This window comes from Felis catus, chromosome B2 (assembly GCF_018350175.1).
Source record: "Felis catus isolate Fca126 chromosome B2, F.catus_Fca126_mat1.0, whole genome shotgun sequence".
NCBI lineage: Eukaryota > Metazoa > Chordata > Mammalia > Carnivora > Felidae > Felis > Felis catus.
In genome coordinates this window covers 121826081-121839583 of record NC_058372.1, presented here as the reverse complement: position 1 = coordinate 121839583, position 13503 = coordinate 121826081, and the positions used below count along the sequence as shown (strand labels likewise).

General features: G+C 36.8%; 1 protein-coding gene across 11 annotated transcripts in view; it reads left to right on the top strand.

Annotated features, from left to right (window-relative positions):
* The window catches only part of AHI1 (Abelson helper integration site 1), a 207419-nt gene that overhangs the window by 80531 nt on the left and 113385 nt on the right, over positions 1 to 13503 (top strand). For 10 of the 11 annotated variants that reach the window (XM_045058091.1, XM_019831276.3, XM_045058094.1 and 7 more), the window contains 2 exons: positions 2209 to 2405; positions 6088 to 6114. In XM_045058091.1, the coding sequence (XP_044914026.1) occupies positions 2209 to 2405; positions 6088 to 6114 (224 nt within the window). The remainder of the gene's footprint in view (positions 1 to 2208; positions 2406 to 6087; positions 6115 to 13503) is intronic. The other variant, XM_045058092.1, reaches the window with a different exon arrangement.

Sequence of the window (13503 nt, the reverse complement as noted above, 5' to 3'; positions counted from 1 at the left end):
TAGGTTCTTCTTCAGTTTTATCTCGGCACTGTTTTTGTAGTTTTCAGTGTACATGTCTTTCCCATCTATCATCAGATGCTTCCCAAAATATGTCATGTTTTTTATATCATTCTAAATGATATATATTTTTTAAATTTAAATTTCTGACTCTTTGTTACTTGTCTATAGAAATAATGCTGATCTTGTCTAAAGTTGATTGTTAGTTCTAATGACTTATGTTTTTAGATTCCAGTCAGATTTTTTACACAAATTTGGGGCCAGGACCTGAGAGTGAGAACCTCCATAAATTTCCTTTGTACTGCTTCACTTGCCTTACCATCATCTTAGCTCTGGATAGACGATTCTGTTTATAAAGACAATTTCACTTCTTCCTTTTATACATTCTATCTACGTTTTGGTAGTTCCAAGCAGGAGGAAAAATCCGGTCCCTTTTACTCTTATTTTGGCCAGAGATGGAATTCTCTTACCTTTCCTATGCTTTTTTATTTTTATTATGATAGCCTTATTTTTTTCATTTTAACAGAGACTCTTTAAATGTTCACATAGAAAAATCTGTCCATCTTTTATGTTGACAATTCTTAACATTTTCTGACTCATGCAGTCCTTTGACAAATAATCTGATAAAAGTTACGGATCTGATTTCCATAAACATTTACACATTCATATTTCTATATGTAACTTCAATAGTCCACAGAAACCCTGGAGGCTGGTCTATTGATTGATTCCCTGTTATGAATCTTGATTGTATCACTTTCTTCTCATGTTATGTTTAGAAAGTCCTTCTATTAAAAATTATATAATTAAGGAAATACTTTTTAAGTGATTACTGTATACTTTTCTCCTTTGTATATACAAACAGGTACTTACAAATTTTTAGATTCCTTTATTTTAAATGATCAAATGAGATAGTGTATATAAACGCATTCTAAACACCATAAAGTACAGTATTCATGCTGTTGTCCTTGTCGTCGTCGTCATCATCAAAAACATTCACTCTTTTGGCCATCTATTCCAGTCTGGGGAATTAAATACAAAGAAAGAATTATTTCAAGAAATAATTTGAACTATGAAAAGTACTTGTTCATACATGGTCTGTAATGAGGGAAAACAAAACATTGTAAATATTTAGTAATAGGAGAATGCATAAATAAATAATAGTGCTTCATTGGATGAGATGTTGTAAAGCATTTAAAAGTGGTAACTACATAGTTATAAAAATACGAAAAATGTTTGTAATTAAATTGAAGAAAATTAAATTTTATTCACATTATGGTATCTTGTGTAAAGTGTCCATATGTATAAAGATTAAGAGGGGTATAGAAATACGAAAAGAGTTGTTTTAGGGAGATGGGTTTGCAAATAATTATTTTTATTGTTCTTCCCTTTCCTTTAATTCTATTCTATTATGCCTTTGATTTTTTTAAATATTTTTTATGTTTATTTTTGAGAGCAAGAGAGACAATATGAGTGGGAGAGGGGCAGAGAGAGAGAGGGAGAAACAGAATCTGAAGCAGGCTCCAGGCTCCGAGCTGTCAGCACAGAGCCTGACGTGGAGCTCAAACTCACGGACCGCGAGATCATGACCTGAAGTTGGCCACTCCACCGACTGAGCCACCCAGGCTCCCTAATGCCTTTGATTTTTTATATTACGTTTTCTGTATACATATATTTAAAGTTAGGTTCCGGGGTGCCTGGGTGGCTCAGTTGGTTAGGTGTCCGACTTCGGCTCAGGTCATGATCTCGTGATTTGTGAGTTTGAGCCCCGTGTCGGGCTCTGTGCTGACAGCTCAGAACCTGGAGCCTGCTTTGGATTCTGTGTCTCGCTCTCTCTCTGCCCCTCCCCTGCTCATGCTCTGTCTCTCTCTGTCTCAAAAATAAATAAAACATAAAAAAAAATTTAAAGTTAGGTTCCCATTCCAACATGTTTTTTACCACACCAAGAGATGACATGGCCTTCAAGGCTGATTTATAATACTGCCTGACATAAATCATCTGTGAAATTATTATTTTTCCTTTTTCATGCTTTTATATTACTGAATAATTCCACAATTTCACATTTTGCCAGTCATGTTGTCTTATTATCACCCAGTTTTTAAAATGTATTATGTAGTTTCTGATCGTTGGTTTAATGCTACAGTCTCATGGCTTAATTATTTCATTGTGCTTTTGCTATGATGACTTTAACTAATTATGGATGTATTTTTTCAGTTGCCCAGCAAGAGGGTGAAATGTTCAAACGCTACAATGGGACATTTCCGTTACCTGGAATACACCAAAGTCAAGATGCTTTATGCACCTGTCCTAAACTGCCTCATCAAGGCTCTTTTCAGATAGATGACTACGTCCACGCTGACAATTCTTCAATGAAGATGCAGCAAGTGAAACAGAGACTCGATTCTGTCACAGTATGTCTGATGATTTTATGCAGTTGAGAAGTTGGAAATTTTAAAACCATTTTGATTCTATTTTACATTGCCATGCCAATAAGTATTAATTCAAAAAAGTAAGTAGGTTACTTAAAAATAGGTTTTCTAATGCTTTTTTGGTTGCCTTCTGGTATTTGTTCTAACATCACCCACTGCAGTAAACAGACTGATATGGGATAGATAAACTATCATGCTTTCCCGACTTGATATTTCTGTAAAGACCAGCCCAAGATCTCTTTTGCTATTTAAAAATGGAAGTGCGTATGTGTGTGCATATGTACAACACACACGAACACAAAAGGCGCACCAACCTGGGAAATTATTCATGTAAAATATGTTAAAGGTACAACCTCCTTAACATGCCAAAGCTTAAATAATAAAGAAAAAAGACTTGAACAAAGAAATGGATAAAATAAATAAGCAGGAACTTCCAAAAAGAATAGATACAGATGTTCCTGAAGCATATTTAAAAGGACTGTTATCTCACTACAAGAAAAGTGCTGTCAAAATCAGGACTGGCCATAAAACTGGAAAATAGGTCATGAAAATGAGGAGGAGGATGCTTAATTAAAAATAGAGTGCTTTTTATTCTGTTCATTATAAATTATTACATTAACTTTCTCAAAGATAACTAATAAAATGTATTGGGAAGCTTAGATATCCTTAAAAATGCTTAATGCTCTTTGAACATAATAGTTCCTTTAGTTAGAATTAGCCTTGAGCTCCTTGAAGACAGGGACTGTGCAGACTTGTTCCTTGTCGTGTTGTCACCTTTTGGCACAGTGCCTGGCACTTAATAAATATAATCCCTTTCTCTCCTCCATTGATAGGAATCTTCACCAGTTTTAACCCAAACATATGAGGAACTATATTGAGACACCTTTAGTTATGACTATACTTACTTCCTCTCTACTTTTCTTTCTTTAGAAAATTGGAGTTTCAGTTATACCAGAATGCAGGTTTCATTGGAATATAAGGGAAATATTTTTATTTTTATCAGTATAAATTTTAGAATATGTACTGTAAATTAATAAATTTATTTCAAAGTTGTAATTCTGTGTATTTTACCAGTTTAATTGAATAATGTATGATGTTCCAGATTTTAAAAGGAAGTATAAATAGATAAATGGAGTTTTAAAAACTAGAGAAAAATGTTTCTTCACTAGGGAAAAAAGTGTCCCTTGTGTAAAATCTTACATGGCAAAATGTCTTCACAGATATGAGCAACTAACTCACTGATCAATAAAAAAACAAGTTTCCTACAATCTGTTGATCTTTCCACTATAAAACTTAACGTGCTGGAATTACCTTAGCCTTGTAGCTTTTCTTTTGTCATCTTATATAGCTGTCATCTTCAGATAAATGAAAGGACATAAGAACAAAAGAAAATAGATATAAAGGAAAAATCAGAAAAATATTTTTTAAGATATGAAATCAAAAGCAAGGGGAAGTAGATTGATAATGTATTATAAGAGAAAAATTTCTTTCTCTTATTTATTTATTTCTTTTAAATTAGAGTATCTGTTTGCATTGGGATTGAGGTAGACCAAGGCTGCCTTTAGAAATGAAAACTTTGTGTATAATGGCTGTGGTTTTTGAAAAACCCTGTTTTTCCCATGTTGAGAGAATGCACCGAACTCTTTCAAATGTCATCTGCAATATATTTTCTTTTGGAATGTAGATAGTATGTATGGGAATTAAAACAAAATGTCCTCTTTATTCCCTTGGCAGCTCTATTTTTATATTTTGCAAGCATTGACTGGATTGTTACCTTTTGTCACAAATCCTTTTTCTTGTTTCTTGTAATTTATTTTGGTAGAGCTCAATTTTTTCTTGTTAGGTTTTTAGTCCATTGAAGACTCTAACAGTGGTCTTCTATAGAGAAGTGTAATAGGGAAGACTTGATTACTTCTATATTATGAGGACTATATTACTAGAGATACTTCTTTCTTTGTAACCACAGTAGGAATTTTTTAAATAAAATATAGTGCAAGCTTAGGGTATGATATGTGTGTGTGTGTGTGTGTGTGTGTGTGTGAATTGCATAACCAATCCAGTTCAGCAGGTGTTTACTCATTAATGAATAAAGGAAACAAAAATAGATAATTCTCTGTTCTCCATAGCCTTACCATTTAGTCATTTAGCTCTTTCCTCTTTCCTTTAACAGAGTTGACTGTATTTGCAGCTACAGCAATACCTGAAAGGCATACTGCAGCCCAGATAGATCTCTTAGGTAGACAGTATGTTAAGAGCATTGCCAAAAGTCACGCTGTTTTTAAAATTTGATCTTATCAGTGCATCCAAACTTGCTCAGAACCTGGGGTACCTACTGGGAGTAATCAGACTTACAAAAAGTTGATTTATGAAGTTAAAAAACTTACTTATAGGGAAAGGTATACCTTTCTAGCTGCCTGAACACTCAAGACCACTCTCACTTCTAAAAATTAATCTGAAGCCCAGGCTAATGATGACAGAGTTGATTATAAGCAGAGTCATAGGAGTAGGGATTAGATAGATTTAAAAATGTTTTATGCCAGCTTTGCAAAAAGGTTAGTTTTCTCTACCTTTTGGGACATTTCACCTAATAATGATTGATGATAACTAACATCTATTTAATTATGAATGATGACTAACATCATGAATTCCTGTGCTTTACTTGTTCATTGTATTTAATCCTCGAAACCATCCTATAGTGTGAGTGCTAGTATTATCCCCATTTTACGGAAACTGAAGTTGAGGCTTACAGAGCTCAAGCAATATCACCAGTGTCACACAGTTGGCAAGTGCTGGAACTGAGATTCAGTCCAGACAGAATCTCATGCTCCGGCAGTGTCATTTTCTCCTTTTAGTGATCGAATTACTAATACCCTTCAGACATAGTCTCTTTCCCTTAGAAATTTCTGGATAAAAAATTGATACTCCTCTTTTAGTTCTCTTTTTTCCTAAACTCCATATTCATCGTTAGCATTTTTCTCAGTTTCTCTTGTCTGATGATACATGCTGGCTGACCTTAATTGGACTTGGATATTTTTTGTGTCTCCATAGCAGCACATTTTCAAATCATTTATTATAATGTTGACTTTTACTAGTTTCTTTGTCAAAACCGATCTTTTTCTTCCCTTGTCCCATGAATTGTAGGTGGTTCCTTTCTGTAGCTCCTTCAATACTGATAACATACTTTGCCATTTAGTAGTGTTTGTTACTAGATTTCCTCAGAAGTAAATTATTAATATGGATGTTATATTTATGAGCATTGTTATTTGTAGAGATAATTATATACAATAATTAATTATGGGTGCGTCTTTGAGACATGTTAGGGCTCTGGTGTAGAATTTACAAGTTTATTATTACTAGGTTTGTTTATGAAGTTTATTGAGGCCACACAGTTTTCTGGAGGCAGATGTGCGTGGGCTCTCCATGCCTTTTGTTTCAGCAGGTTAGATTTACCAAGAACTCACTGAGTCTCTTTTTTTATTTCACACTCTTTCCAGCTCATTGGAAACAATGCAGAGTGACAGCTACAGGGTGATAGACAAAGAGGCTCTCCCAGATGTTGATTTTGGTTATTAAAGGATTAATATCAGAATGTGTTGAAAAGAGTTGATAATTTTATTAAAATAAAATTATGAATATTTCCTTACTTGTATTGTATTTCTTTTAGGAGGTGATACGAGCCTGTACTGCAAAGGTAAGCAGTTTTTATCAGGAGGAAGATAACTTTAAGACCAGAGCTTTCATTGTGATGTACCAGAGAATTGAAATGTACCATTCGGAGTTTTTACTAGAACTTTTACAAAAGCTAGTCAGGTGTGTATTTTCCTTATTTGAGCTCAAATCTATCAAAGAATTATATACAGGAATCTGAGACTTTAACAAATACCTTCATATTTTCGAAGATTTAAGAATATTAAGTAATTGGAATGTACTTTCAGTAAAGGGCCAGCAAGGTCATTTGATCCTCTGAGAAAAATATTATACGATACTTAATAGGTAAGAGACACCGGTACAGTTCCAGTGGATGTATGCTGAGTAAACTGTATAAGCCGTGAAACGCATGCAAGCTGCGCATAAATAACAGTGATACACTGTGTGCTTATAATGCTCTTGATCATTTACTTATACCAGTGTCTCACACTTCTTTTTCCATTTAGCTGCATAGCAATCCTGACAGGCAAATTAGATATTATTGTTACTCCAATTTTAGAAAGGAGGAAGCTGAGGCTTATTGAAGTCAAGTGATTTGCTCAAGACCCCAAAGTTAGTGGAAAAATAGTAGCATACCTTTTGATTATTAAACAGTTTCAACCAAATTGTATCTAAGATGCTTCCAACACAGCAGCTTTCTTCTTTTTACAAGCAAAGCTATTTTATATGCAATCTCTTAACTCCATTGTCAAGAAAATAAATTTTAATTTAAAAGAGTTGGAATGGCACCATATGTTTGTCTTTCCCTCTCCTCTGTCCACTCCCCAAATTCAGTTGAATAATTAGACGTTCATTGATTTATCAAATGTAATTATATCTATCACAGAGTAAAAGGGTGAGACATTCAGAAGGGAATTAGCATGGTGTTGGTATGTTCAAACACTGCTTTGTGTCATATCAGTGCAGTGGAAGTATTTTTTTATTCGGTAAACATATACTACCATGTGGCAGGCACTTGGAATACAGAAGTAGGTCCTAGGCTATTGCTTCTTTTCACATGAGGCATCTTATAGAGGAAACATGTGAGAAAACATTATACTTACCCCATCGCTGAACTGTCCAGTATCAGTGAGGACCCATCACTTTTTTACCTAATTATCGCAAGTCAACAGGATATGGAATATAGACAAGGGGAAGGAAGATGAAGGGAAGAAGACAACAAGCTATATTCTGACTTGGGCTGCAGATATTCAGGAAACTTGCTCCTGATAGCGGTGATTACTATAGTGATTGTAGCTCCAAGATTACTACCTCTTCTTAAGTGTACATAGTATATAAAACCAAAGTAAAAAATAATTTTCTGGCTAGCAATTCAGAGCTTTTTCTCTTTAACAAATAAATATATATACGCTTCTTCTGTTTAAAAAATTTTTTAAAAAATATTTTATTTATTTTTGAGACAGAGAGAGACAGAGCATGAACAGGGGAGGGTCAGAGAGAGAGGGAGACACAGAATCTGAAGCAGGCTCCAGACTCTGAACTGTCAGCACAGAGCCCGACGCGGGGCTCAAACTCACGGACCGTGAGATCATGACCTGAGCCGAAGTCGGACACTTAACCAACTGAGCCACCCAGGCGCCGCCCCCCCCCCCTTTTTTTTTTTTTTAATATACGCTTCTTTTGTAAAGCTCTCTGAATGACCAAAAGTCAGGTGATCTGTACATATTTGCCAAAGGTTGAGGAAACTGTCATCTGCTAATCTGGAACCTCTCTGCAGATGAAGGATCGTTATATTCATCTTTGTACCCCAAGTATTTCACAGAAGTAAAATAAATGCTCATTGAAAATATGATGATATATTTGGAAATTAAGTATTTGGAAAGATTAACCTTACTATTGTCTCTAGTTATTCTTTTTTGGTAAGTTTTACTGAGAGGTAATTCACATACCATCATAATTTGCCCTTTTGAAGTATACAGTTACTGGGTTTTACCTTACTCACAGGCTGTGCAAGCATCACTATTACCTGATTTTCAAACTTTTTTATTGCCTCCAAAAAGAAATCGTGTTTCTCTTAGCAGTCATTATTTCTATAGGTATATGCACATACACACACACACAAACTCCTGGCCACCACTAATATACCTTCTGTCTCTATAGGTTTGCCTGTTCTGAACATTTTATATCAATTGAATCAAAGAATATGTGGTCATTTATAACTGGCTTCTTTCACTTAGAATAATGTTTTCACAGTTCCTCCATTTGTAGCATGTTATCCATACTACTTTTTATTGCCAAATAAGATTCTGTTGCACAGATACATTACATTTTGTTTACCCATTCATCAGTTTATAGACTTTTGGATTGTTTCCATTTGGGGGCTATTATGAATAATGCTACTCCAATCATGTGTGTACCAGTTTTTGTTTAGGTGTATGTTTTCATTTCTTGAGACATATAGGAGTGGAATTGTTGGGTGATGTGATAACTCTGCATTTAACATTTTGCACAACTACTAAACTTACCCAAAGTGGCTGCACCATTTTAGAATCCTGTGTGGTAATTCTATATTTAACATTTTGAGGAAATTTTATATTTAACACTTTTCCAAAGTGGCTGTGCCATTTTATATTCCCACCAGGAATGTGTAAGGGTTCCAGTTTCTCCTCATTCTTACCAACACTTGTTATTTTCTGTCTTTCTTAGGATAGCTGTCCTAGTTGGTGAGAAGTGGTATCTCGTTGTGGCTTTTGATTTGCATTTCCCTAATGACTAATGACATTGAGCATGTTTGATGTGCCATTTGTATATCTTGCTTAGAGAAGTGTCTGGTCAAATCCTTTGCCCATTTAAAAAAAAATTGTCTTTTTAATGTGCACTTTTTAAGAGTTCTGGATACAAATCTCTTATCAGATAGATGATTTGCATATGTTTTATCCCACTTTGTGAGTTGTCTTTCCACTTTCTTGATGATGGCCTTTAAAGCAAAAAGGTCTTAATTCTTGTGAAGTTCAGTTTATCTATTTTTTCTTTTGTCACTTTGCTTTTGGTATCATATCTAATAAACCATTGCCTAACCTGACACATCAAAGATGTACCTCTTTTTAAGATTTTAATATTTTTAACTCTAACACTTAGTCTGTGATTATCTTCTCTTTTTTTATGTGTATAATGCTATGTGGAGCTATAACTTTATCCCATTGCATGTGGCCACCTGGTTGTCTCTGCACCAGTTGTTGAAAAGGCTGTTCGTGCCCCATTGAGTGGTTTGGGCGCCATTGTCAAAAGTCCTTAGTCTTAAAAGCAAAGTATATTTCTGCAGTTTCTCATTTGTTGCAACCAGGGTAGTAAATTTTGCCAGGTATCTAAGTTTTTTCTTCCTTAAATCCCAGCCGAATTTTTATGTTGTTGAAGATTCATTCCTTTTTTCCATTAACATGCTTTAGTAAGTATTGTGTGTGTGTGTGTGTGTGTGTGTGTGTGTGTGTGCGTGCGCACACACACGCACATGTGTGCTTGGGTTAGAACAGTGAATAGGCACATTTTGTCATAGGAAGATAAACAGTAAAAAAAGGAAACAAGGTAATTTCAGACAATAAGTGATGTAACAATAAAAGTAGATCCCTGAGACAGAGAATGCCGGGGGAGTGGGGGACAGCTGCCCTCAAAGTGTGTTCATAAAAGGCCTCTCTGAGAGAAACATTTGACAAGGAGCTAGTCCTGTCCTGGAAAATCTTCATCTGGAAATATAACTGGCAGAAAGAAGAGCACTGTGTGTAAGTAGTAATCATGAGCAAGTAAGGAGAAACGGTGTTTCGTGACGAGGTTGGAGAGGTGATCAGGAGACCATGCATGCCTTTAAAATGCCTGTAAGCATGGTAATGCAGGGGAGGAATAATTTCCCTTCTCTCCTAGGCTCTGTCCTTCTAGGTCTGATGGTTAAGTTGACATAAGAAAGATTAATAAAAGAAAAAAATCTAATTATGCACATATGGGAGCCCCACAAAAATATGAGACTACAAAGCTGCAGGCAGTTGAGGCTTTTATAAACCATCCTTAGTGTAGGAAAGGGAGCGATAGGGATAGAGGGCTCCCAAGTGGGAAGGCAGCCATTCCCAGGAAAGTGAGAGGAGGAACTGTTAGGCGAACAAAGCCTGCCCTGCCACGTAGTGAAGTCCCTCCAGTGACAAAGGTCTCTCTGGGCATAGCTCTCTTCCTAGTAAAGGCCTCCTTTTTAAAGTACATTTCCTGGGGCACCTGGATGGCTCATTCGGTTAAGCATCTGACTTTGGCCCAGGTCATGATCTCACGGTGTGTGGGTTTGAGTCCCGCATTGGGCTCTGTGCTGACAGCTCAGAACCTGGACCCTGCTTTGGATTCTGTGACTCCCTCTCTCTCTACTCCTCCCCCACTCATGCTCTGTCTCTGTCTGTCTCTGTCTGTCTCTCTCTCTCTCTCTCTCTCTCTCTCTCAAAAATAAAGAGACATTAAAAAAAATTTTTTAAGTACATTTCCCTCATTGAAGGGTAGCTTCTCTACCTGTTTTCAGAGCTTTTCCTGTGTCTGCAGTTTCTGAAAATAATCCTTATGCCAAAGAGGCATATTTGAGGGTAACATATTCTGCTAAACCTTCAGTAAGGAGTTAGGTGTTGTTTTAATCAGAGAAGCTGTGGTGGAGGTATTAAGCTGGGGAGAATGTGAGAATAGATTTTAAAGGGAGTAAGTCTTCAAGCAGATCAGTTAGCTGACTTTCATGGTTGTCCATGAGGAGATGGTACCTGGACTAAGGATGGTGTTAAAAGATAAACTGACACCTATTAAAATTTTTTAGAGTTTATTTGAGCAAAAATTGATTTGAATGGCACAGCGTCAAACTGGACATGGTTAGAAGTGCTCCACTGGCAGGAACTGAGGAAAGACTTTATATACAGAAAAGGCTGAAGCAAAGCAAGGAAATTAGAGATTGATGATAGTTTAAAGCCTAGTTGGCCATTTGTGATTGGTTGTCCTTAGGTTTCAACTTTGTAACCTGGAGGTATTTACGGGCTTAGATTGGGCTTTGCTTCCATAGCCTGTAAGGCCAGGCGCCATAGCATTAGAGCTGCCTGAGACTCATCGCCTCCTGTTTAATTAATTTCACAGTGGCGATAATGAATTTGCAGGCAGTGGACAGATTTGCAATATGTTTTGGAAGCAGATTCAACACAGCTCAGCGATGGATTGGATGTGGTGTAAGTGAAGGAAAGAGGAAAGATGGCTTCTGTCTTGCTGCTTGCGGCAATTGTACGGATGCTAGTAGAGCTTTGAATGAGGTGAGGAATGCTGGCGTGGAGGGAGCAGATTTTAGGAGCAGAGTTTTGGATGTGGACGTAGTTGTGTGGTAGGTGTTTGGACTTCTGAGTCTTGAGTTCAGGGAAGAAGTTAGGGCTAAGTTACATTTATTTAAGCTGTGAGATTGGATAAGATCTCCTGGGGAGAGGTAGCTAAAGATCTGAGGCACGGGTCTAGGAGAAGCGTATGTCAGAGAAGCCTAGAGGAGAGTATTCCAAGGAAGAGAGGTGCTAAGCTATCACGTGTGACTGAGAGAATGAGCAAAATGAGGATAGAACATTGAGGATTGTATTTGGCTGGATGGTGTCCTTTGGTTACCTTGATGGAAACTGTTTCAGTAAGTGGCAGAGACAAACGCACAATTGAAGTGAGTTGAGGACAGAAGTCCATAAATTTTGACTGGGAAGCAGAGAAACAGGAGCTGAGGAGGAGTCGTCAGTGGACAACATCAAAGCATATTTATTTGCTGATTGGAATAATTCAGCAGTGATGGAAAAGTGGGTACTGTACCACAGAGGTGGTCATTGCTGCCCTCAAGTCCTTGAAAAAGTGAGAGGGGATGTAATCCTGAATACTAGTGGAGGAGCTGGCCTTAAAAGAAGGGATTTTTCATCCCATCTGATAGGCCAGTAGGTGGAAACTGGGTAGATGCTTGGATACAAATTTGATGATGGGAGGTTGTAAAAGTGCTCATCTGATTGCTCCAAGATAGGAAATGGTATTAGAAGTCTTGCATTGCTCTGAATTGTGATAGCCCTAAAATATCGGTGTATGAGTTTACAATTTACGGATTTCCTTGCTCTTTTCCTTGGCTTAGAGTTGGATTGAAGCACATCAGAAATGGTATTGCCTGGAGTCTGTGTCCATTCAGCTCTGTGTTATTCCTCACAAATGGAACTAAATCTGTTTTTCTCCTGTTTCCGGACATAATTATATCATACCTGGCATGTGTTAGAAATGGGCCTATTCTTCCTTAAATTATAATTAATTTTGGCTGTCTTTTCCAGAATGAAATTATGAATTCCCTCAGAGAGAAACAACTTTCTGCCTTCTCCCCTTCCTTCCTTCCTTCCTTCCTTCCTTCCTTCCTTCCTTCCTTCCTTCCTTCCTTCCTTCCTTCCTAACTTCTTCCCCCTCCTCCTTGTTCTCCCTCCCTCCCTTTCCTTCTTTTTCAGCTTCACATAGTACTGCCTCCACCTCTAATCTTACATTTCTGAATCTCCACACTCCTTTGTGAGCTTCTCAAAGCTATTTGTTTGTTTTTTAAATTAGTAATATCACCTGTGCTAGATGAATATAAATGCAGCCAAGCTGAAGTTCATTGAATTATGTTTAGTAGAATAATGCTGTAAAGGTAAGGTCATAATTAAATTATAATCTAATATATCTTAGAACATAGTATTCACTAAAAAATAAGGTTTAAAAAATGGAGAATCCAGAGATGATGATTTTTATAAATCTCCTAAAAAAAAGTTTGGATATTTTCATCATGAAGAGATAAAAATTAAGTTGAGATCTTAATAGAATAGTTGTTTACGCCTATTTGGAGAGTTTCTTTCTCAATGGTTTGTTTTTAATGCTTAAAATTATTCCTTCATGGCATTCCAAAACTCGAGAAAAGCAAATTAAGTGTTGTTATTTTGACAGTATTTGGGAGACTGGCCTGACTGTAGGAGTGGTACAGGCCAAAATAGGCCACTAAAAGAAATTATGTAATTTTATTCCTGAAAGTTTTAGAAAACAAGAAAAACCCCTTGTTTTACGAAAAGCCAGTTTTCCTCCCATGTGTCTCCTTTATTCTCGCTCTACCACCAACCTTCACAACACTTCTGGTACCAGATGGGCTGTGGTTTTTTTCCCACACCAGGCAGTTCTCTGCGATACAGGATGTCCTACACTATAACTCAATTGTGACATTGTCCACCTGAGGAGAGCGGCAGATCAGCAGATTCCACAGGTTTAAGGACTCAGTCCCACAAGACTTCACGTGCCACCACACCTCTGACATTTCAGGTGCCAGTGTGGGTCCACATTGTTACCTGTGTTTCTGACCAATCAGCTGTAAATTGGAGGGTCCCGGGCCAATTTCCTCAGGTTCAGT